General features: G+C 33.2%; 1 protein-coding gene and 1 long non-coding RNA gene across 8 annotated transcripts; one reads left to right on the top strand and one right to left on the bottom strand.

Annotated features, from left to right (window-relative positions):
• LOC145048324 (uncharacterized) lies at positions 1-2,963 on the bottom strand. 6 transcript variants are annotated; one of them, XR_013682805.1, is made up of 5 exons: positions 2,138-2,268; positions 1,878-1,938; positions 1,632-1,675; positions 211-573; positions 1-113 (listed from the first exon to the last, which is right to left on the bottom strand). It is a non-coding gene; the product is annotated as an uncharacterized LOC145048324 (long non-coding RNA). The 6 variants fall into 6 exon arrangements; XR_013682806.1 differs by lacking the exon at positions 1-113 and adding an exon at positions 2,277-2,963 and having other exon boundaries at positions 162-573; positions 2,138-2,192; XR_013682802.1 differs by lacking the exon at positions 1-113 and adding an exon at positions 2,313-2,963 and having other exon boundaries at positions 162-573; positions 2,138-2,192.
• Positions 2,964-14,799: 11,836 nt separating this feature from the next.
• LOC145048322 (gamma-interferon-responsive lysosomal thiol protein-like) lies at positions 14,800-16,890 on the top strand. Of its 2 annotated transcripts, XM_078996784.1 has the most exons (6): positions 14,800-15,135; positions 15,900-15,965; positions 16,088-16,228; positions 16,320-16,412; positions 16,503-16,764; positions 16,862-16,890. In XM_078996784.1, exons 1-5 carry the CDS (start codon positions 14,842-14,844, stop codon positions 16,755-16,757), a joined length of 849 nt encoding a protein of 282 aa, XP_078852910.1. In that variant the 5' UTR covers positions 14,800-14,841; the 3' UTR covers positions 16,758-16,764; positions 16,862-16,890. The 2 variants fall into 2 exon arrangements, with proteins under 2 accessions (XP_078852910.1, XP_078852909.1); XM_078996783.1 differs by having other exon boundaries at positions 16,503-16,890.
• Positions 16,891-23,177: the final 6,287 nt, after the last annotated feature.

Here is a 23,177-nt window from a genome sequence, read left to right as displayed (position 1 = left end):
ATAAGAAAAATATTGAAAGTACAGAATATTACATATACTCAAGTATTGCGATATCTAAGTACAGTGTCTTTTCAACTCCACCTACACTCTATCAATGCCCGTTCTAATCAGGTCTGTAATCACTGATCAACAAATAATTAAAAAAGAGAAATGCAAACATATGGGATCAATTTAGAACCATAAGATTATATTATAATTTAAATCCAATACCTAGGGATCAAACTTAACAAAATAGATGGAATCATACTCCATTACATTCCACCAGGCAAAACAAACATCATATTTCCATTCTAATTCCGTTACACCAAAAGCTACTTAAACTTCAAGTTTGCAAGCATTTTGGAGGCACCATCATTCCCTGGACTTGATGCTGTCATACTACTATCTTTAGTCCTACCACCAACATCATTGGTATTCCCTAAATTACCCTTGGACTTTTTATTTGGATCCATGTTGAACTGTATGTCAACAAAGAAGTTATTATTTCCCATACATTTATCAAAGGGAATTCACTGAACAAAGCACACGAAGATGTTGTTCATCAATAACGAGCACATGTCTTCGTCTTTTACACTATCAATGAAAAAAAGACAAAATTACTTCACATGAAAATCAAAATTCCCAAATTTTGAAAGGAATAGTAAATATTACTAACTATGCAATTAATATTAGCGATTTCCAGGTGGTATATCGGTTATCGGTACCTTTTAAAATATTGGTGTAAAATATCGGTCCAAAATATCGGAACCGCAAAATCGGTGATATTTACCGATATTCACCGATATTTCCAGGTGATTTCCAGGTGGGATATCGGTTAATAAATTTTACTTACTTCCGTTAGTGTTAAATCATTGTCTTAAGTCTTATGGTCTTAACTTATCTGATCCTATTGTTATGTTAAGTACTTAATTGTTAGTTTTAAGTCTTCACTAATCTTATTGTTGTGTTAATTATTAAATACTGAAGTGTTAACTTTCTAGTTTCTATAGGTTTGATCATCTTGTTATGTTAAATACTTAATTCTTAATCGGTGATGATGATGATGATGATGATGATGATGATATTAGAGTTGATGTGGAAGATCTTTATAAAATTATTGGAAGCCTTGGTTGATTTTCTTGGAGGAAGATTCCATGGCTTACGTATGATTATGCTTGAAACATTGACACTTTTGAATTTTGACTTTTGATATATTACTATTATATATGTCTTACGTTTATATATATATATATATATATATATATATATATATATATATATATATATATATATATATATATATATATATATATATATATATATTATGCTTGATATGAAAATACCGATATTCCACTGATATCTCACCGCGATAACCTATATCTCAAAGATCGACCCTTGACCGATATCTGATTTTGGACCGCTATAACTGTCAAGATTACTGATCAATCATACAAATTCTGTAAAATGAGTCGACTTTAATAACCGTAACAAAAAGGAAAAAACTACTATACTTAGAATACAGAAAAAGTCTAATTTGATTCGGATCAGGAGTCGAAGCATATATAACCAAAATCAGATATGACTAATGCTTAGTAATCACCTTGTTAGGACCTGAGTTGAATGGAATTTCCGGAATAAAAGGCAAAACTTACATCATATAAGCAATTGCAGTGGTCCAGTCTATAAAAATTTAATCCTACAGGTAGAAAAACAAAATGTAGGAAAAAGTTAGTTAAAAAAACAGTGTAATCAATGGTCAGTACGAAAGCACAAAGAAATACATCAAAACAAACCCGTAAAAATTAGACAATCTAGGAAACAATTAGCTTTTTTAGTAGACCCAAGAAAATCCTGACCATATTTTTTTTACTTTAAAAGACATATAGTCATATGAATACCCAAAAAAAATCATCAAAAGCTCATCCCTGAATCAAATTGCTCAACCCATTCAGTAGGAATCTGCAAAAATAAAAAAGAAAAATTCATAAAAGTGAAAAGATTATTACCTTACAAACTTAGTGAACTTGAGACCCTGCAATTGGTCTTTACAATACAGCTTTTGGAGACACTTACAAAACCATGTAACAAATATTTAAAACAATAACTAAATGCTTTATATTTGGATAATATTGCCATAAGTAGAAATTGAAAGACTTACAAATTGAAAGATTTCATTGGCCTTCACGCCATTTAAAAGCTTTGAGATACAGTATCTGAGAATTTTTTCAAGAAAATCATAATTAGTGAATTTTCAGATAGTTTTTAAGAAAACACATGAATCAAAATCAAAACTTTACCAATCTTAGTAAAAATCTTTGACAAAAAATCCTTACCATCTTGAATGCTGTAAAAATCTTCATCACCATTAGATTCAATACTAGTTACAATATCAAACCACTCTGTACTTCTTGATGAAAATCAAATAACTGAAGATGATTTTTTTTTTTTTATTCATTTTGAAGTACAGAAGAAAGACTAATCAGATACCCAATTAAAGCTATGGATGATTAGTTCTTAAATTTATCCGTACTCAGATTCATGAATCATATGCTTAAGAAAAAAAAGTAATAAATAGTTTTTACCAAGCAATCATGAATAAATCCATGGTCAACTAATGTATAAAATTGACAAAAAATAAGATAAAGAGTTAAAAGTTCTTAGACAAAGGAAGAAACACTGAGACAGATAATGTTTTAAATCAATTGGAATATAGAGAATCAGATTCAGATCTTCCACCACATGTACCCATAATCCACGGCTTCTACAGAAGCATTGTAGCCTTGCTGTTATTATAGACAATCAATCTAAAAGTCAAAATAGGTGTGGGGAAGAAAGTCGAAATCGTATACAAAAACAGCTGAAAATATAAAACATGAATCAATCGTTCGTTTCGTTGAACAAACTACACCTCGTGATGGGCTTCTTCATCTGAAAATATAAAACTCTTTCTCGACTTATTGTTTATATTATTTATATTGAATTCATGACACATAATTTATTTTATTTTATTTTCTTAATTATTATGCACAGCTTGAGCTACAATATGCAGATGAAATAAAGGCGCTTGAACCTCCTCATACTTATGTCCCATGGGTCGTCCTAGATGGACAACCGCTTTATGATGTGAGTATTTTTGGATTAAAATTCTTTTCATTTTTATGATTAATTTTAAATTACAAAAATATATATATATTTGATTATTTTCACTTCCAGGATTATGTGGATATCATAAGCTTAATTTGTAAAGCTTATAAAGGCTCTAAAACACCCCAAGCTTGCCATGGTTTATCCCTTCCTGTTACCAAACATAAGGACACAGATAACAATTTGGATAATGTATGCTACAAAGAAGAGAAGTCAAAATCAAAGTCAAAGTCAAAGTCAAAGTCAAAGTCAAGGGTATCTGAAATTATGTCGGCTACAGAAGCTTCGTGGGTGCATGATGTTGGCATGGTTGAATCTATGTAGGATTATGGTATGTTTACAAAGTATTTTCCTAGTAATTCCTTGTTGTAATGAGGTTAGTTTTATACATGTCTTGGATTATGATTTAATGATATATGGTTATGCAGGAATAAAGTAAAAAAGGCAAATTACTTAAGTGGTTAAAATTATCAAAGTGACCGTTTCTTTTGGATATTCTAGTTTTTACTATATAAGTGGAAACATTTTAGCATTTAAATGGGTCTAATATGAGGTTGGAAGCATGTTTGTACAAAAATTGATGAATACTTATAAGTTAGAGTAAATTACACGATTTGTCCCTGATGCAAGTGTCAAATTGCGCGTTTGATCCCAATTTTCAAAAATTAAATTCAAACTGATAATTGAATTCAATCATGGAACTCAAAATGTAAGCTGAAATCAAATTGCAAATCGAACTTGAAATCATACCTGAAAATCAAACCCACAATCGAGATAAAGGGAATGGGACGCGAAGAAGATATGTCGAGAAAGAGGAAGGGAATCAGCATAGCATAACTACTACTGGTGGTGCGACGGTGGTGTCTCTCTTGACGGTGCAGTGGTGCCTCTCTTCACCTGATATAGCCCGTAAATATACAATTTCTTCAAAGGGGCAGAATTATAGGGAAGAAGAAAAGGTTTTAGGGCGTATACATTTTTGATATTCGAAGCTTGTAAGGTTTTGTAGCTTGGACGTTTCCGACGACAACATAGGGTTGCAGGTGGGTGCTGTGAGAAGAGAGGAAGGAGAAGAAGCTCTTTTGCGTTTGACAGGAGAAAGTTGAAGAGGGTAAGGACGTAAGGTATAAAAGGGGGTTGGCCCACTTCCATTTCTTTTTCAATAAAAAACTCAAAAAACAACAAATAATTGCAAAATAAATCAAAAGAAATAGAAAAGACAATATAGTAATTTCACGTATGGTAGGAATGAATGGTGCAAAATTTCATAATATAAGGGACGATCCGAGTTAATTTTCAAAATAGGGATCAAACGTGCAATTTGTCACTAACACCAAGGACGAATCATGTAATTTACTCTATAAGTTATGTAAACACTTTCCATTCTTGGAAACTTTTTCGAAACAAATAGCTAAAAGTGATAAAAAAAGATGTGAATTAAAGATGTTTTAAATTCTAACTATTGATATAAGAAAGTAACCCTAAGTAGAGGAAATATTATATAGTGTGTAGAGATATGTTATCTATAGAGTTAAGCTCCACATTGTTGATGATAAGTTGAATTATAAAGAGTCTCACTATTTGCAGGACAAGATCGAGCGTATCACGTCAGTGTACTATTATGTTAGTGTTATATTTCTTATACTAGTCATGAGGCCTATGTATTATATGAGTTAATTTAAAAAAAAGTTAAATATAAATGTCAAAATATTTAAGAACCTTGAATTTATAAGAAAATAAGAAAAATAATGGATTAGTATAATGAAAATATTTTTTATCTTTTAAATTTAAACAAATAATTTAAATAAATAGACAAAAGAAACTAATGAGCTTTAAATTTAGGAATTTTGAAATTAAAATGTAAGTTAATTAATGAAATTGATATCCATTTATTACTTCATTTATTGTAATTATTACATTAAAATTAAAATATTATGTGAAATTTAATAAAATAGAAAAACTCATAAAATGACATGTGAAAAAAAAAATTAATTCAAAATAACCACAAAATAACATTTATCAATTGAATGAGAGTGTGATAAGTGACAAAAAAAACTTCATTTATTAGAGTTGATTATACTCCTTTTTGTAATCATTGTCTCCTACATACCCAATCTTGTACCTACATAAATAGTCATTTAGTGTTTCTGTTGTAAAGTGTCCAATCTAGTCATTGTTGTGGTTTATATTATCACTAGCAAGTAAGGTATCGAACACACAGAACGGTAACAATTGAGATTAACTACTAGAATTACCTAAATAAAAACAAATAATAAAAGATGGTTTTCTCTAGTTTTGCAAGACTAGAAACTTAAATAAGAAAATAACACTTAAACAAGACAATTAACAACTAAAGAGAGCAAAAAGTAACTAGATTCAATGATAAAAGAGACTTCTATTTAGATTCGATTCATTTATTCCTATAGTTGATTTTATGGCAAGTGCAATGGATTAATATATCATTGGCAACCGATTTCTAATGTGATTAGGTTCATGTTCACTATTACTAATCCTTTAGCAAACATGTTAATTTAAACAGCGGCCAGTTGATTAAACTAACAAGTTTCCTAGTGTTCAGTTCGGATCAAGTAAGACTTGTAATATTAGTTAACTAAAATTTTCAATTCAATCAACTCATATGTGGTTGTTCATCACATATGCTCACACATTAATTTACTTATTTTCCAGTTAACCGTAGGTTCATATTCACTAATACTAGGCATACAATATTGTTTTCACAAAACTATATGATTCAAGAAATTAAGAAGATGTTCATACAACTCAATAACTTGATTATCAACAGAAAATAATTATCACTAACACATAAGGGTTTTTAACAAGCTTAACAAGAAAATTCACCAAATCAAATTAATCCAAGCCATAATATCACACCATATTCATAAATTTTTCTACTCTAAATAGAAGTTAAAAGCTTTTAGCTCATATCTACAACAAATAACAATCTAAAATCAAAATCTAATGACTCAAACATGGTTTACGTAAAAGATTAAGAAAAAGAGTAATGTTTATTGCCTTTGATCTCTTCTAACTTGACTTCTAAGTTGAATTCTCGAAATCCAGAGCTCCAAGAACCCTTCTAATCATCAATGAGTCGCCAAAAGTCTCCAACATATCTTAGGATTTCAAGAATAAACGATTTATATAGATATTCCAAAATTACGCACCAAGTCGTCGAGTTTTTAGACCAAACTCAACGAGTTTTTCACTTCACCCGCGTGTACGACAATACATTCTTGAATCGCGAAACTGATGGGTTTTGGTCCTAAGAACATCCTATGTGCTCATACAAACCCTAAAGCTTGGATCTAGGTTTCTCTATTGTACATGCAAGTTATCCAAGACTATAAACCCTAATTCTAGCATTCAAATAATCATATTAACATGAGAATAAGTTTATAATGTTACCTTGATTGTTATGTAGCAATAACAATCCCAATTCCTACTTGAATTGACTTTGGAAGGCTTAGAGTCACAAGTGTCACTCCTCTAATGGTTCACAAACACCATAAGCAAGACGATGAAGAAGAGAGAGGATGGAGGCTGCCCAAAAACGTGTGAAACCCTAGAAAGATCATTAGCCCATTAGCCACGTTTTTGGGTCATAAGGGTCTTATATATAGTAAAGCTATTAGGGTTATCTAACAAAGAAACCCTAATTTCGATGCTTAAGCCCTAAGCAACCCATGGAGCCCTTTCTTTAAGGCCTCGGACGATTTCATATGGGCTTCCTCATAGAATTCGTCCACCTTATAATATAAGGCAATCCATGGCCCAAATTATAATTATCTTATAATTACAATTCCAGCCCCTTAAGTTTAATTAATCTCTTTTAGTCACAAAACTAATTACTAATTAATTATTGACTAATATTAATTAAACAATATGATTTCTCCTTTAATATATTATTCTCATAATATATTAATAAATCATATTTAATCCTTTCTCTCCATAATTCATCATATCAAGTTGCTTTGGTGAAGGCAACCCAAAAGGACCATGCACCATCGGGTCAAGTACATACCAAAATAGTTATGGACTTAGACACTAATCCAACAGAAATTTCCAATCAACTCGCTGAGTTTTTTGTCTTTTAAGTTCTATTTCTTCAAACTTCAATCCCCAAGCTTCCAATTGCTAGTTCCGATTCTTTTTTCACTCGAGCATGTCTTTAAGGCTGAAAATGTAATTTTAACATAATTAAGTACCTTTTGTTTATAAATCAAGACAAAATAGCCAAAAAAAAGTTAAGATATTATATGAAATATATGATGAAATATGTACATATCAAAATACCCCACACTTGACTTTTGCTTGCCCCTAAGCAAAACTAAATTTTAGCACATTAGCATCACATAAGACAATCTTAATCAAGCCTAGCCATTATGCCAAGACCGCAAGGCATGCATTTGTGTCTGAAATTTTTCCTAAGGACCCCCCCCCCCCCCCCCCCGCCCAATCCTAAATACTTACAATCATCATAAACACTCGCTCACTTCTTTTGAAAAACGCTCATTTTATGCATCTCTTCGAATCCATCCACATAAAACTTTCTTAACCTAAAGTTATTTTTGGTTAAACCCCCAAGCACGCATATGACAAAATAACCTAGAAAATAAAATTACAATGAAAATAAAAATACTTGATACTTTGAATCTTCAACAATTTGTAGCTTTTCTTCTTGATATCTCTTCTTTGTCTTCATAGCTTTGTAGATTCTTTCTTTCAACATCGCATTACTTCTTTTCACTCACACTAAAAACCTAAAAAAATACATATGCTTATGCAAGAGGATTTAACTTCGTCATTTATTGGTTAAAGGCATTAGTCTCATGTGCAATGACTACTTAAGCTTTCCTAGATACATTTCTGGTACACGATGCTAAACATATTGCGTCCCTCAAACTAAGCGATGTTATGTTTTTGTCCCATGATTTCACTAGAATAAAGGGGGCCACAAATGCATTACAACGTATATAGGCTCAACTAAACATTTGAGTCCTCATAAAAACATCAAACACAATACTAGCATGGAATCCTAATTGCTTTTACCAAAATTTTCTAAGGTAAGTCCTAGCAATTTTATGCAATTTTTTTTTAATTATACCTAGAATCAGGATTCTAATTTAACTAATGTAACCAACCCCTACCCCAGACTTAATTCATGCAATGTCCCGATTGCATGTTATGCATGATAAAGAACATAAAAGTAAAGAGAGAGAATTGTAACAAACTCCCTTGGGATAGTAGTTGCAAGGTTGATATTCTTCATTTTTGAGCTCCATCTTCAACTGACTTTAGGCATGGGAACAACTCATCTACGCCTTGGGTGTCAAAATCTCGTGTGGCACAGCTCCAAATATAGATGAAAAAGCTCTTGGAAATGCTCGGGAAATAGTCTTTGAAGAATATAATTAATGCCCACGTAAAATAGAGTCAAATCATTGACTTGAAAATAAGAGAATGAGCAACTCGTCGAGTTCAGGTGGAAACTCGCCGAATTATAGCTATACTGGCAAAAAGTTGCGATTTTACGCTTGGACTGGTCGAGTTCTATATATGTACTCGACGAGTTCTCTTCGTTGTATGGACAAAATCTTCTTTTCTGCTTCAGGTCCTTTTTGGAATTTGAGGATAGTATTAAGGTAACACTCCTCCTTGTTTCTCTTTAGTAAAAAGACACTTTTTAGCTGCTTCAATTGTCGGGCTCGTTATTGGACTCAAAACTCCTAATCTTCTCGTCTAGACTCTACTTCTCACGCTTTATTCATGCATTCAATCCCTCACCCTAAATTCTGAAACGATCAAGAATAACACCAAGTAATAAAAAGGAAAACAAATTAAAGATCCTACTTACTAAGAGTTCAAACATCAACCAAACAAATAAAAATAAAAACACACCAAACAAATAATTTTTTTTTAAACGAGCCACACAAATAAAAATGAAAGGATAAATATGATAGGATGAATTATGGAGAGAAAGGATTAATATAGGAGTAGTCAGGAGCATCATCCATCTGGGGAATACTCATGTGGGGCATCATGTAGGAAAGGGTCATATGATGGTAATTTAAATTGTGCCCAATATCATCTTGATAAGCCTACAACTCCATATTGTAGGGGTCCATTGGTAGCTCATCTTCAATCGGAATCACAGGCGGTTCTTCGTGCACATTCCCTTGCCTTGGTCTTACCCTTCTTCTCGGTTGCTTGGGTGCCACCACTTCATCATCATCCAGGATAACAAAGTTACCCCCACCATAATCCTCAACTATCATTGCCCTCTTACAAAGAATATGATTAAATGGAGGTGTTGGCATCATAGTTAAAACATTCCTGCCCCCCCCCCCCCCCCCCCCCCCCCGTTACAAAATACCGAAATACCGAATGATCTCGCTAATCTACTCACAAACATACCCCTACAAATTCTTGAAGTTTTTATATCTGTTATCACAGCCTCACCCAAGTACTTCGCGAAACAATATGGGATGTTGTAGAAAGTATTAGGCTTGATAATGCACCAGATGTAGAATACGTCAAGGCTTGGTGCCTTATCATCACCCTTCCTCATATTGATGGAACTAGCGATGAGCTGGTGGACAGTGAATCGACGACCTAATGCTTCGCTCTTGAGTTACGGATGGAATGTAAACATTATTTGCAATTTTGGTCTACCAATTTGCCCCATTTGTTCCATCCGGGAAAACCTTGTGACAATTATCCAAGAAAGTCCCAAAAGCTTTAGTCATGACCACCAATTGGTCATATAAGCCCATTCTCGAACCCAACTCAGCCATGCTACATTCCAGATACTCACCACCAAGACAAAAAGTTAAAGCGTTCATATCATAATAATTGTCCCCACCTCAGAATGTAACAGTGGAATAAAACTCCAAACACAACCCCTGGTATACAGGCTCCTGCATCCGGAACAACATCCTCCATCCATCATAGGTAATTTATACTCCATTATGAATGAAAACTTTTGTCAAATATAGGTTCAAGGCCTCCACCAAACCCACTTGATCTAGCAAAGTCTAGTTCTACTCGTTTGGCACATAAAAATCCTTTGTCTTGAGTGTTTCTAGCCTTTTCCTCCACCTAACCAAGGTAGCTTTCAATCCAATTTGAGGGAAGTTGAACCAAGGGAAGTCCCCTTGGCCTCTTTGAGGACTTTGGCCTCTGCTTCTAAACATTTTCTGCAAAATCAACCACTAGGAAAAACCATACAAACCACAGAAAATGTTAAAAATATAAATATGTGAAACAACAACATGAACTCGTCGAGTTCAGTAATGGACTCGACGAGTCCGATGAAGAGTTCTAGACTCCCTAACTGATTCGAATAGGTTCAATTAATTATACTCAAAATTACTCCAAGGGTTTGTTTAGGGTGGGAAACCAAACATTAATTCACAAAAAATTCCAGTAAAAAATGCTCTAAATTAGCCTAAATCGAAACCCTAATGTTCATGTCAAAATTAAAAATCGGGTTTTTAACAAATTTCAACCATTAAACTACTAAAAATTGAACCTTTAATGGAATTATGAGTGAAAAAACTAACCTTTATGTGAGAAATGGAGAGAAATTACGAGAATGAAAGTTGTTTGCTTGAGAGGATTTTCTCGTCGAGTGGTAGGCGAGTGGTGGCTGAGAATGAGAAAGCTTTACCCTTTAGGGTAAAAACCCTAGCTTACTGAGTTTAAAAATTAGTTTTTTTGGTAATAAAAGTCTACCTGTCGAGTTCGGGGTCCCAAACTCGTTGAGTAGAGACGGGTGTTTAGGAAATATCGCAAATTTTCAGATGAACTCGTCGAGTTCAAGCATGGACTCGGTGAGTTTTTGACTTTGTTCGAATTTTTTTTCTCTTTAAATAATTTCAACTACACACCACACTCAAACTTTGCTTGTCCTCAAGCAATCATTTTAAGCTAAAAAGAAGATTTATATTGAAAAACCCTAATAAAACACACAAAAATAAAGAAAAATAAAAGACTAAAAATAAAAAGAAAAGGAAAGGGTAAAAGAAAGCAAAATCAAACAACGGGTTACCTCCCGTAAGCGCTTCTTTTTGAGGAGTCTTTAGCTGGACTCATTCCCGCTCTATGTTGTAGCGGCTTTCTCCAAGTCCAACCCTTCTTCTAATCTTTCTTCGTTTGGCATGCCCTCTTCATATTTCTTAACTCCATGTCCATTTACTTTAAAGCTTGACCCATCCTTGTTCCATAACTCAATCACCCCGTATGGATAGACATGATTAATTGTAAAAGGCCCGTACCAACGGGTGCGCAATTTCCCGGAAAGAGCTTTTATCTTGAATTGTATAAAAGAACTTTCTAGTTAGCTTCAAATTCCTTGTTACCTTTCAACCTTGCATCATGCCACCTTTTTGTCTTGTTCTTATAAATCAATGAGTTAGTGTAAGACTCGTTCCTCAATTCTTCCAAAGCATTCATTTGCAAAAGTCGATTAGCACGCAACTCACTTGGCTCAAAATTACATTTTTTCAAAGCCTATTAAGCTTTATGTTCAAGCTCCACCGGTACATGATAGTTTTTACGATAGACTAACCTATAGGATGTGGTTCCAATGGATGTCTTGAATGCAGTCCGAAATGCCCAAAAGTACATCATCCAGTTTATCCACCCAATCTTTCCTATTGCTACCCACTGATCTTTCCAAGATTCTCTTGAGTGCTCTATTTGTAATCTCGGTTTGCCTTATTGTTTATGGATGATAGGGTGTTGAAAATCTATGGCGTATATCATATCTTTGCAACACTTTTGCTAGTTGATCATTAGCAAAGTGGGTTCCCTTATCACTAATCAATGCCTTTGGTACTCTAAACCTAGAAAATAATATTTTAAGAATCTTCACCACAACCCTTGCATCATTTGGTTGTAATACTTACGCTTCTGCCCATTTTGACACATAATCTACCACTGCAAGTATGTTTTCATAAGCTTTAGATGAAGGGAATGGTCCCATGAAATCCACACATCAAATATTTCACACACTTGGATGTTCCTTTGAGGCATTTCATTCCTTCGAGAAATATTACTTGTCCTTTGACAAGCATCACACTCTCTCACATAAGTGGTGACATCCTTGAAGATTGTGGGATAATAAAACCCCGCATCAAACTCTTTTTTTTAGTTGTATATTGTACCTCATAATGTCCTCCTGTCGGCCCATTGTGGCAATGCTCTAGAATGTCACGGATTTCCTTTCCAAATACACATATTCTGATGATCCCAGATGCATAACTCCTAAAAAGATAGGTCTCATCCCATAAATAATATTTAATTTCTAAAAAGAGCTTCTTTTTCTGCTGGTGAGTGAGCCCTTTTGGAAGAAAGTTGTTAGCCAAGAAGTTTGCAATATCAGCATATCATGGTTCTTCTCCAATGATCACCATCAAATACTCTTCTGGGAAGCTATCTCCAATATCCATGTTGTCCATTTCGTCCCTTTCTGGATTTTCCAATCTAGATAGATGGTCGACAACTACATTTTCCATCCCTTTCTTGTCCTTGATCTCGATGTCAAATTCTTGAAGTAAAAGCACCCACCGGATCAATCTTGGCTTCACATCCTGCTGGCAAAGAAAAATACTTGATGGCAGAATGGTCAGTAACGAACCCAATCAACAATCAATAATCGGGTAATCTGGAAATAATTGGTGAGAAGGAGATCAGGTCGAATCGAGGGTGAAGAAAGATGAGGTCGAATCGAGGGTGAAGAACCTGAACCAGGTCCAATATTTTTAACTACAAATCTTTGCGATCTTCAGTTTTTTGTTTTAATATTTTTTAAGAAACCATATTTCCCAGATCATTTTATATTTTAAGGGCCTGATGGAATTAGTTATAATAGAGTTTATATGCACAAACAAAAAACTGGATTCTTAGTTTAATTATGTGATAATTATTATTAATTCTTATTTATATTTAATAATTTTTTAATAATAGTTTTAATAATTAATGGACCCCGATTAATCCCCGTCTAGCTGATTAATCTCTTGACCACAATCCACCGCCAAGCTACCGTCGAGCGATTTCTGCAACCTTGATATATATATATATATATATATATATATATATATATATATATATATATATATATATATATATAGGCTCGATTTGGCTCGCGAGCCCACTAAATTGTTCACGAGCCGAGCCTGAGCTTCATTTTTAAGGCTCGAATCAAGCTCGAGCTTCCAAAAAAATTAAACGAGCCGAGCTCGAGCTTGGTCAGGAGTAATACTCGCAATCACAGTCGACATTGAGGGACTTAGAATCGGTACTCACAGGTTCCCAATCGGATTTTCGAAAATCAAAATCAAATTGAGAAATCGATCAGAGATAGGATGTCGCATCTGAAGTCGAAATCGGAAGTATATGATGATTTGGAATTGATAACTTGATGTTTTTAACATTTTTAAAATAATTAACTTGTTTGCACTCCAACTGTTTGATGAAATGCATAAACTAAATTATCACGTTATATTCACATATGAATATGTTTTCTCACCTGAATCAGTGTATGATTATTAAAAACACAAAACAAATATGCAAGTATGTATGTTATTCATATGTGAATAACATATAAAAATTATATATATTTGTCAAAATACCTTCAATATTCATAAGTGAATATACCTTGTAATATTCATATGTGAATATACTGTGTAATATTCATAAGTGAATATATCATCTAATATTCACAAGTGAATATACTCTGTGATATTCACCTGTGATATACCATGTAATACTATGTAATATTCACATATGAAATATAATTTAATACTCATAAGTGAATATACCATCTAATATTCACAAGTGAATATACTATGTTAATATTCACAAGTGAATTCATCGTCCAATATTAAAATATGAATATACTATGTTTATTATATGCTATATTCATATATGAATGATACTTAAATTGTAAAAAAAAATCATACTTTTTATTCATAAGTGAATAACGAATATACTGTAATAAAACCTGATGCATTGTTATTTATTTATGAATAACGATAGCTGAAAATATAATTTTTTTTTTTAATTTTATATTAAAACTATATCAATATGGATATCTATTTGTAGAGAATAAAAAATCATGAATTTTGGTATATTTAAAATCATTTTTTGATAAAAATAGCTTATAAAGTAAAAAAAAAAAAAAACGAAAAAAACTATGTTTTTGTATATATTAAGGTAATGATTAGCATAGTTTAAGGAAATATGTTATGTTGGAAAACACATGTGCATTCGTTTCCGATTTCCGTCGGTACGTTGGAACCTTTTGCAGCAAAAATAAATGATTGGCTGAGAATGATTCCCCTATTCTTGCAGAGTAATATATATATATATATATATATATATATATATATATATATATATATATATATATATATATATATATATATATATTACTCTGCAAAAATAGTATTGATAAGGTTGGCCATTGTTTTGTTTTTGGTCAATCCACGGGACTATTTAATCGGACGATTTCACCCTTTTGGTTTGAGGCTTCATCTATCCACTCTCAAATGCCTAAAACATTAAAACGAGCGACATACATAATGGCACTAATGTAATAAATGCTAACATTAAGGGTAATATTGACTGCTCAACTACTATAAGTTATCATCCCGGAGTGTGCTTGGATAGTCGGATCACTGCGAGTAGCTAAGAATGGAGGCTCATCATTGCAATAATCGCCGATCAAATCTTCTGTTACTTCTTCTAATTGTCTCCGTAGTTGCGAATCTCATTACGGCATCTGCAGCTTCGTCCCCGATCGCCATCGCTAGCGAAGAAAAACTGGAGTTGACTTTATACTACGAAGCTCTATGTCCATTCTGTGAAAATTTCATCGTCAACTATCTATACAAGCTATTTGATAACGGACTGATTTCAATCGTGAATCTCAAGCTTAGTCCCTATGGAAACGCTAAGATCCGTTCCAATGGTACCATCGTTTGCCAGGTTTGTTTACCCCCTTTCAAATTGGTTTTTTCCTCTTATCTAAATTTTCTTCGTTTGATAGTTACTGTTTTATGGGATTTGATTTATTTTTCTTACAATCAGCGGAATTTGATGTGTATTTTGTTCGGTGGCAAGTGTTTTAGGTATATTTGGTATTATTACTTTGAATATACTAACTTAGTGTAATTTATTTCTATTCAGCTAAAATCACCTGAGTTTGTATTACTTGCTAATAATAATTAGATTTTGACAAAGTAAATGTTAGTTTTCTAAGTTAATAATCAAGTAAGCTTATATATTATGACAATTGAATGTATAGAGTAAGGCTATTTGGCAAAAATAAGCAAACTTCTTGTAATTTGATGTTTGGTAAAACCAAAAAATAGGTTATTGCAGCTTATAAACTAGCTTTTGATTTTCTCAAAAATATTCCAAACATGCCCCTAGCTAGTTTTTAGTTATATATCTAAATGTTCATTTATGTCATTTTATAGCTTATCATCAGTTTTATACCAAATACTATTTAATTCATTAGGTAGTTTTTCAGCTAAAAATTAGCTTTGCAGCAAAAAAAAAGCAGTGTAAATTTCTCTTTTATTAGACTCATTACTTAAAGTATCAATCATATGTAAGACCCTGAAATAAACTAATCATTTATCGTTATATCTCATCAGATAAACAATTAGTGAAATTCCATAACTTTCTAACTCACTTTTTTTTATTACTAAAATGATATATATTTTTTTTCTATGTTTATATTGCAGCATGGTGCATGGGAATGTGTGCTTAACACTGTAGAAGCCTGTGCAATTCATGCCTGGCCTGCTGTTGTAAGATTCAAACTCTTTATCTATCTTATAAATCCTCCAAAAGTGACAAAACATGAGAAATCTTATAATTTATAAACCACCATTCATATATATTTTTATTATATTTTATAATGTTGATGCAGAGTGACCACTTTCCTTTTGTGTATTGTGTGGAAAATTTAACTTACGAAGGGGAGTATGCCAACTGGGAAACATGCTTTCAGAAAGTAAATGTGGATCCAAAACCTGTTCTCGATTGTTACGCTAGTGGTTTTGGACATGAGGTAAATTTTATTGACTTATTGTTTATATTATTTATATTGAATTCATGACACATAATTTATTTTATTTTATTTTCTTAATTATTATGCACAGCTTGAGCTACAATATGCAGATGAAATAAAGGCGCTTGAACCTCCTCATACTTATGTCCCATGGGTCGTCCTAGATGGACAACCGCTTTATGATGTGAGTATTTTTGGATTAAAATTCTTTTCATTTTTATGATTAATTTTAAATTACAAAAATATATATATATTTGATTATTTTCACTTCCAGGATTATGTGGATATCATAAGCTTAATTTGTAAAGCTTATAAAGGCTCTAAAACACCCCAAGCTTGCCATGGTTTATCCCTTCCTGTTACCAAACATAAGGACACAGATAACAATTTGGATAATGTATGCTACAAAGAAGAGAAGTCAAAATCAAAGTCAAAGTCAAAGTCAAAGTCAAAGTCAAGGGTATCTGAAATTATGTCGGCTACAGAAGCTTCGTGGGTGCATGATGTTGGCATGGTTGAATCTATGTAGGATTATGGTATGTTTACAAAGTATTTTCCTAGTAATTCCTTGTTGTAATGAGGTTAGTTTTATACATGTCTTGGATTATGATTTAATGATATATGGTTATGCAGGAATAAAGTAAAAAAGGCAAATTACTTAAGTGGTTAAAATTATCAAAGTGACCGTTTCTTTTGGATATTCTAGTTTTTACTATATAAGTGGAAACATTTTAGCATTTAAATGGGTCTAATATGAGGTTGGAAGCATGTTTGTACAAAAATTGATGAATACTTATAAGTTAGAGTAAATTACACGATTTGTCCCTGATGCAAGTGTCAAATTGCGCGTTTGATCCCAATTTTCAAAAATTAAATTCAAACTGATAATTGAATTCAATCATGGAACTCAAAATGTAAGCTGAAATCAAATTGCAAATCGAACTTGAAATCATACCTGAAAATCAAACCCACAATCGAGATAAAGGGAATGGGACGCGAAGAAGATATGTCGAGAAAGAGGAAGGGAATCAGCATAGCATAACTACTACTGGTGGTGCGACGGTGGTGTCTCTCTTGACGGTGCAGTGGTGCCTCTCTTCACCTGATATAGCCCGTAAATATACAATTTCTTCAAAGGGGCAGAATTATAGGGAAGAAGAAAAGGTTTTAGGGCGTATACATTTTTGATATTCGAAGCTTGTAAGGTTTTGTAGCTTGGACGTTTCCGACGACAACATAGGGTTGCAGGTGGGTGCTGTGAGAAGAGAGGAAGGAGAAGAAGCTCTTTTGCGTTTGACAGGAGAAAGTTGAAGAGGGTAAGGACGTAAGGTATAAAAGGGGGTTGGCCCACTTCCATTTCTTTTTCAATAAAAAACTCAAAAAACAACAAATAATTGCAAAATAAATCAAAAGAAATAGAAAAGACAATATAGTAATTTCACGTATGGTAGGGATGAATGGTGCAAAATTTCATAATATAAGGGACGATCCGAGTTAATTTTCAAAATAGGGATCAAACGTGCAATTTGTCACTAACACCAAGGACGAATCATGTAATTTACTCTATAAGTTATGTAAACACTTTCCATTCTTGGAAACTTTTTCGAAACAAATAGCTAAAAGTGATAAAAAAAGATGTGAATTAAAGATGTTTTAAATTCTAACTATTGATATAAGAAAGTAACCCTAAGTAGAGGAAATATTATATAGTGTGTAGAGATATGTTATCTATAGAGTTAAGCTCCACATTGTTGATGATAAGTTGAATTATAAAGAGTCTCACTATTTGCAGGACAAGATCGAGCGTATCACGTCAGTGTACTATTATGTTAGTGTTATATTTCTTATACTAGTCATGAGGCCTATGTATTATATGAGTTAATTTAAAAAAAAGTTAAATATAAATGTCAAAATATTTAAGAACCTTGAATTTATAAGAAAATAAGAAAAATAATGGATTAGTATAATGAAAATATTTTTTATCTTTTAAATTTAAACAAATAATTTAAATAAATAGACAAAAGAAACTAATGAGCTTTAAATTTAGGAATTTTGAAATTAAAATGTAAGTTAATTAATGAAATTGATATCCATTTATTACTTCATTTATTGTAATTATTACATTAAAATTAAAATATTATGTGAAATTTAATAAAATAGAAAAACTCATAAAATGACATGTGAAAAAAAAAATTAATTCAAAATAACCACAAAATAACATTTATCAATTGAATGAGAGTGTGATAAGTGACAAAAAAAACTTCATTTATTAGAGTTGATTATACTCCTTTTTGTAATCATTGTCTCCTACATACCCAATCTTGTACCTACATAAATAGTCATTTAGTGTTTCTGTTGTAAAGTGTCCAATTTAGTCATTGTTGTGGTTTATATTATCACTAGCAAGTAAGGTATCGAACACACAGAACGGTAACAATTGAGATTAACTACTAGAATTACCTAAATAAAAACAAATAATAAAAGATGGTTTTCTCTAGTTTTGCAAGACTAGAAACTTAAATAAGAAAATAACACTTAAACAAGACAATTAACAACTAAAGAGAGCAAAAAGTAACTAGATTCAATGATAAAAGAGACTTCTATTTAGTTAACTAAAATTTTCAATTCAATCAACTCATATGTGGTTGTTCATCACATATGCTCACACATTAATTTACTTATTTTCCAGTTAACCGTAGGTTCATATTCACTAATACTAGGCATACAATATTGTTTTCACAAAACTATATGATTCAAGAAATTAAGAAGATGTTCATACAACTCAATAACTTGATTATCAACAGAAAATAATTATCACTAACACATAAGGGTTTTTAACAAGCTTAACAAGAAAATTCACCAAATCAAATTAATCCAAGCCATAATATCACACCATATTCATAAATTCTTCTACTCTAAATAGAAGTTAAAAGCTTTTAGCTCATATCTACAACAAATAACAATCTAAAATCAAAATCTAATGACTCAAACATGGTTTATTGGTAGCTCATCTTCAATCGGAATCACGGGCGGTTCTTCGTGCACATTCCCTTTCCTTGGTCTTACCCTTCTTCTCGGTTGCTTGGGTGCCACCACTTCATCATCATCCAGGATAACAAAGTTACCCCCACCATAATCCTCAACTATCATTGCCCTCTTACAAAGAATATGATTAAATGGAGGAGTTGGCATCATAGTTAAAACATTCCTGGCCCCCCGTTACAAAATACCGAATGATCTCGCTAATCTACTCACAAACATACCCCTACACATTCTTGAAGTTTTTATATCTGTTATCACAGCCTCACCCAAGTACTTCGCGAAACAATATGGGATGTTGTAGAAAGTATTAGGCTTGATAATGCACCAGATGTAGAATACGTCAAGGCTTGGTGCCTTATCATCACCCTTCCTCATATTGATGGAACTAGCGATGAGCTGGTGGACAGTGAATCGACGACCTAATGCTTCGCTCTTGAGTTACGGATGGAATGTAAACATTATTTGCAATTTTGGTCTACCAATTTGCCCCATTTGTTCCATCTGGGAAAACCTTGTGACAATTATCCAAGAAAGTCCCAAAAGCTTTAGTCATGACCACCAATTGGTCATATAAGCCCATTCTCGAACCCAACTCAGCCATGCTACATTCCAGATACTCACCACCAAGACAAAAAGTTAAAGCGTTCATATCATAATAATTGTCCCCACCTCAGAATGTAACAGTGGAATAAAACTCCAACCACAACCCCTGGTATACAGGCTCCTGCATCCGGAACAACATCCTCCATCCATCATAGGTAATTTATACTCCATTATGAATGAAAACTTTTGTAAAATACAGGTTCAAGGCCTCCACCAAACCCACTTGATCTAGCAAAGTCTAGTTCTACTCGTTTGGCACATAAAAATCCTTTGTCTTGAGTGTTTCTAGCCTTTTCCTCCACCTAACCAAGGTAGCTTTCAATCCAATTTGAGGGAAGTTGAACCAAGGGAAGTCCCCTTGGCCTCTTTGAGGACTTTGGCCTCCGCTTCTAAACATTTTTTGCAAAATCAACCACTAGGAAAAACCATACAAACCACAGAAAATGTTAAAAATATAAATATGTGAAACAACAACATGAACTCGTCGATTTCAGTAATGGACTCGACGAGTCCGATGAAGAGTTCTAGACTCCCTAACTGATTCGAATAGGTTCAATTAATTATACTCAAAATTACTCCAAGGGTTTGTTTAGGGTGGGAAACCAAACATTAATTCACAAAAAATTCCAGTAAAAAACGCTCTAAATTAGCCTAAATCGAAACCCTAATGTTCATGTCAAAATTAAAAATCGGGTTTTTAACAAATTTCAACCATTAAACTACTAAAAATTGAACCTTTAATGGAATTATGAGTGAAAAAACTAACCTTTATGTGAGAAATGGAGAGAAATTACGAGAATGAAAGTTGTTTGCTTGAGAGGATTTTCTCGTCGAGTGGTAGGCGAGTGGTGGCTGAGAATGAGAAAGCTTTACCCTTTAGGGTAAAAACCCTAGCTTACTGAGTTTAAAAATTAGTTTTTTTGGTAATAAAAGTCTACCTGTCGAGTTCAGGGTCCCAAACTCGTTGAGTAGAGACGGGTGTTTAGGAAATATCGCAAATTTTCAGATGAACTCGTCGAGTTCAAGCATGGACTCGGTGAGTTTTTGACTTTGTTCGAATTTTTTTTCTCTTTAAATAATTTCAACTACACACCACACTCAAACTTTGCTTGTCCTCAAGCAATCATTTTAAGCTAAAAAGAAGATTTATATTGAAAAACCCTAATAAAACACACAAAAATAAAGAAAAATAAAAGACTAAAAATAAAAAGAAAAGGAAAGGGTAAAAGAAAGCAAAATCAAACAACGGGTTACCTCCCGTAAGCGCTTCTTTTTGAGGAGTCTTTAGCTGGACTCATTCCCGCTCTATGTTGCAGCGGCTTTCTCCAAGTCCAACCCTTCTTCTAATCTTTCTTCGTTTGGCATGCCCTCTTCATATTTCTTAACTCCATGTCCATTTACTTTAAAGCTTGACCCATCCTTGTTCCATAACTCAATCACCCCGTATGGATAGACATGATTAATTGTAAAAGGCCCGTACCAACGGGTGCGCAATTTCCCGGAAAGAGCTTTTATCTTGAATTTTATAAAAGAACTTTCTAGTTAGCTTCAAATTCCTTGTTACCTTTCAACCTTGCATCATGCCACCTTTTTGTCTTGTTCTTATAAATCAATGAGTTAGTGTAAGACTCGTTCCTCAATTCTTCCAAAGCATTCATTTGCAAAAGTCGATTAGCACGCAACTCACTTGGCTCAAAATTACATTTTTTCAAAGCCTATTAAGCTTTATGTTCAAGCTCCACCGGTAGATGATAGTTTTTACCATAGACTAACCTATAGGATGTGGTTCCAATGGATGTCTTGAATGCAGTCCGGAATGCCCAAAAGTACATCATCCAGTTTATCCACCCAATCTTTCCTATTGCTACCCACTGATCTTTCCAAGATTCTCTTGAGTGCTCTATTTGTAATCTCGGTTTGCCTTATTGTTTATGGATGATAGGGTGTTGAAAATCTATGGTGTATACCATATCTTTGCAACACTTTTGCTAGTTGATCATTAGCAAAGTGGGTTCCCTTATCACTAATCAATGCCTTTGGTACTCTAAACCTAGAAAATAATATTTTAAGAATCTTCACCACAACCCTTGCATCATTTGGTTGTAATACTTACGCTTCTGCCCATTTTAACACATAATCTACCACTGCAAGTATGTTTTCATAAGCTTTAGATGAAGGGAATGGTCCCATGAAATCCACACATCAAATATTTCACACACTTGGATGTTCCTTTGAGGCATTTCATTCCTTCGAGAAATATTACTTGTCCTTTGACAAGCATCACACTCTCTCACATAAGTGGTGACATCCTTGAAGATTGTGGGATAATAAAACCCCGCATCAAACTCTTTTTTTTAGTTGTATATTGTACCTCATAATGTCCTCCTGTCGGCCCATTGTGGCAATGCTCTAGAATGTCACGGATTTCCTTTCCAAATACACATATTCTGATGATCCCAGATGCATAACTCCTAAAAAGATAGGTCTCATCCCATAAATAATATTTAATTTCTAAAAAGAGCTTCTTTTTCTGCTGGTGAGTGAGCCCTTTTGGAAGAAAGTTGTTAGCCAAGAAGTTTGCAATATCAGCATATCATGGTTCTTCTCCAATGATCACCATCAAATACTCTTCTGGGAAGCTATCTCCAATATCCATGTTGTCCATTTCGTCCCTTTCTGGATTTTCCAATCTAGATAGATGGTCGACAACTACATTTTCCATCCCTTTCTTGTCCTTGATCTCGATGTCAAATTCTTGAAGTAAAAGCACCCACCGGATCAATCTTGGCTTCACATCCTGCTGGCAAAAAAAAAATACTTGATGGCAGAATGGTCAGTAAAAATAGTAGTTTTAGATAAAATAAGATAGGGATGAAATTTGTCAAAGGCATAAACCACGACTAATAATTCCTTTTCAGTTGTGGTGTAGTTCTCTTGGTTCGGATTTAAGGTCTCGCTTGCATAGTAAATGGGTTGAAAGTTCTTGTCAACCCTTTGACCAAGTACACCTCCTAAGGCAAAGTCGTTCGCATCACACATTATTTCAAATGGTACGTTGCAATTCGGGGCAATAATGATTGGGACATTAGTTAATTTTTCTTTTAAATTTTCAAAAGCAGCTAAACATTCTTTAGAAAAATTAAAAGGTGCATCTTTCAAAAGTGATTGAGTTAAAGGTCTAGTTATTTTAGAAAAATCTTTTATAAAATGGTGGTAAAAACCCGCGTGACCTAAGAAACTCCTAACGCCCTTCACATTGGTTGGTGGGGGTAATTTAGCAATAGTTTCAATTTTTTCCCTATCC

The sequence above is a fragment of the Lactuca saligna genome, chromosome 5 (assembly GCF_052625555.1).
Source record: "Lactuca saligna cultivar CGN05327 chromosome 5, ASM5262555v1, whole genome shotgun sequence".
NCBI classification, from domain to species: Eukaryota; Viridiplantae; Streptophyta; class Magnoliopsida; order Asterales; family Asteraceae; genus Lactuca; species Lactuca saligna.
Note: the sequence above shows the minus strand (reverse complement) of the source record. Positions and strands in the feature narration are given on the sequence as shown.

What these genes read in the sequence shown, in the direction of transcription:
- LOC145048322 (XM_078996784.1), top strand. Translation starts at nt 14,842, where the DNA reads ATGGAGGCTCATCATTGCAATAATCGCCGATCAAATCTTCTGTTACTT. An exon ending in ATGGTACCATCGTTTGCCAG is followed by an intron (nt 15,136 to 15,899) that starts GTTTGTTTACCC and finishes TTTATATTGCAG; the next exon opens with CATGGTGCATGGGAATGTGT. An exon ending in ATGGACAACCGCTTTATGAT is followed by an intron (nt 16,413 to 16,502) that starts GTGAGTATTTTT and finishes TTTCACTTCCAG; the next exon opens with GATTATGTGGATATCATAAG.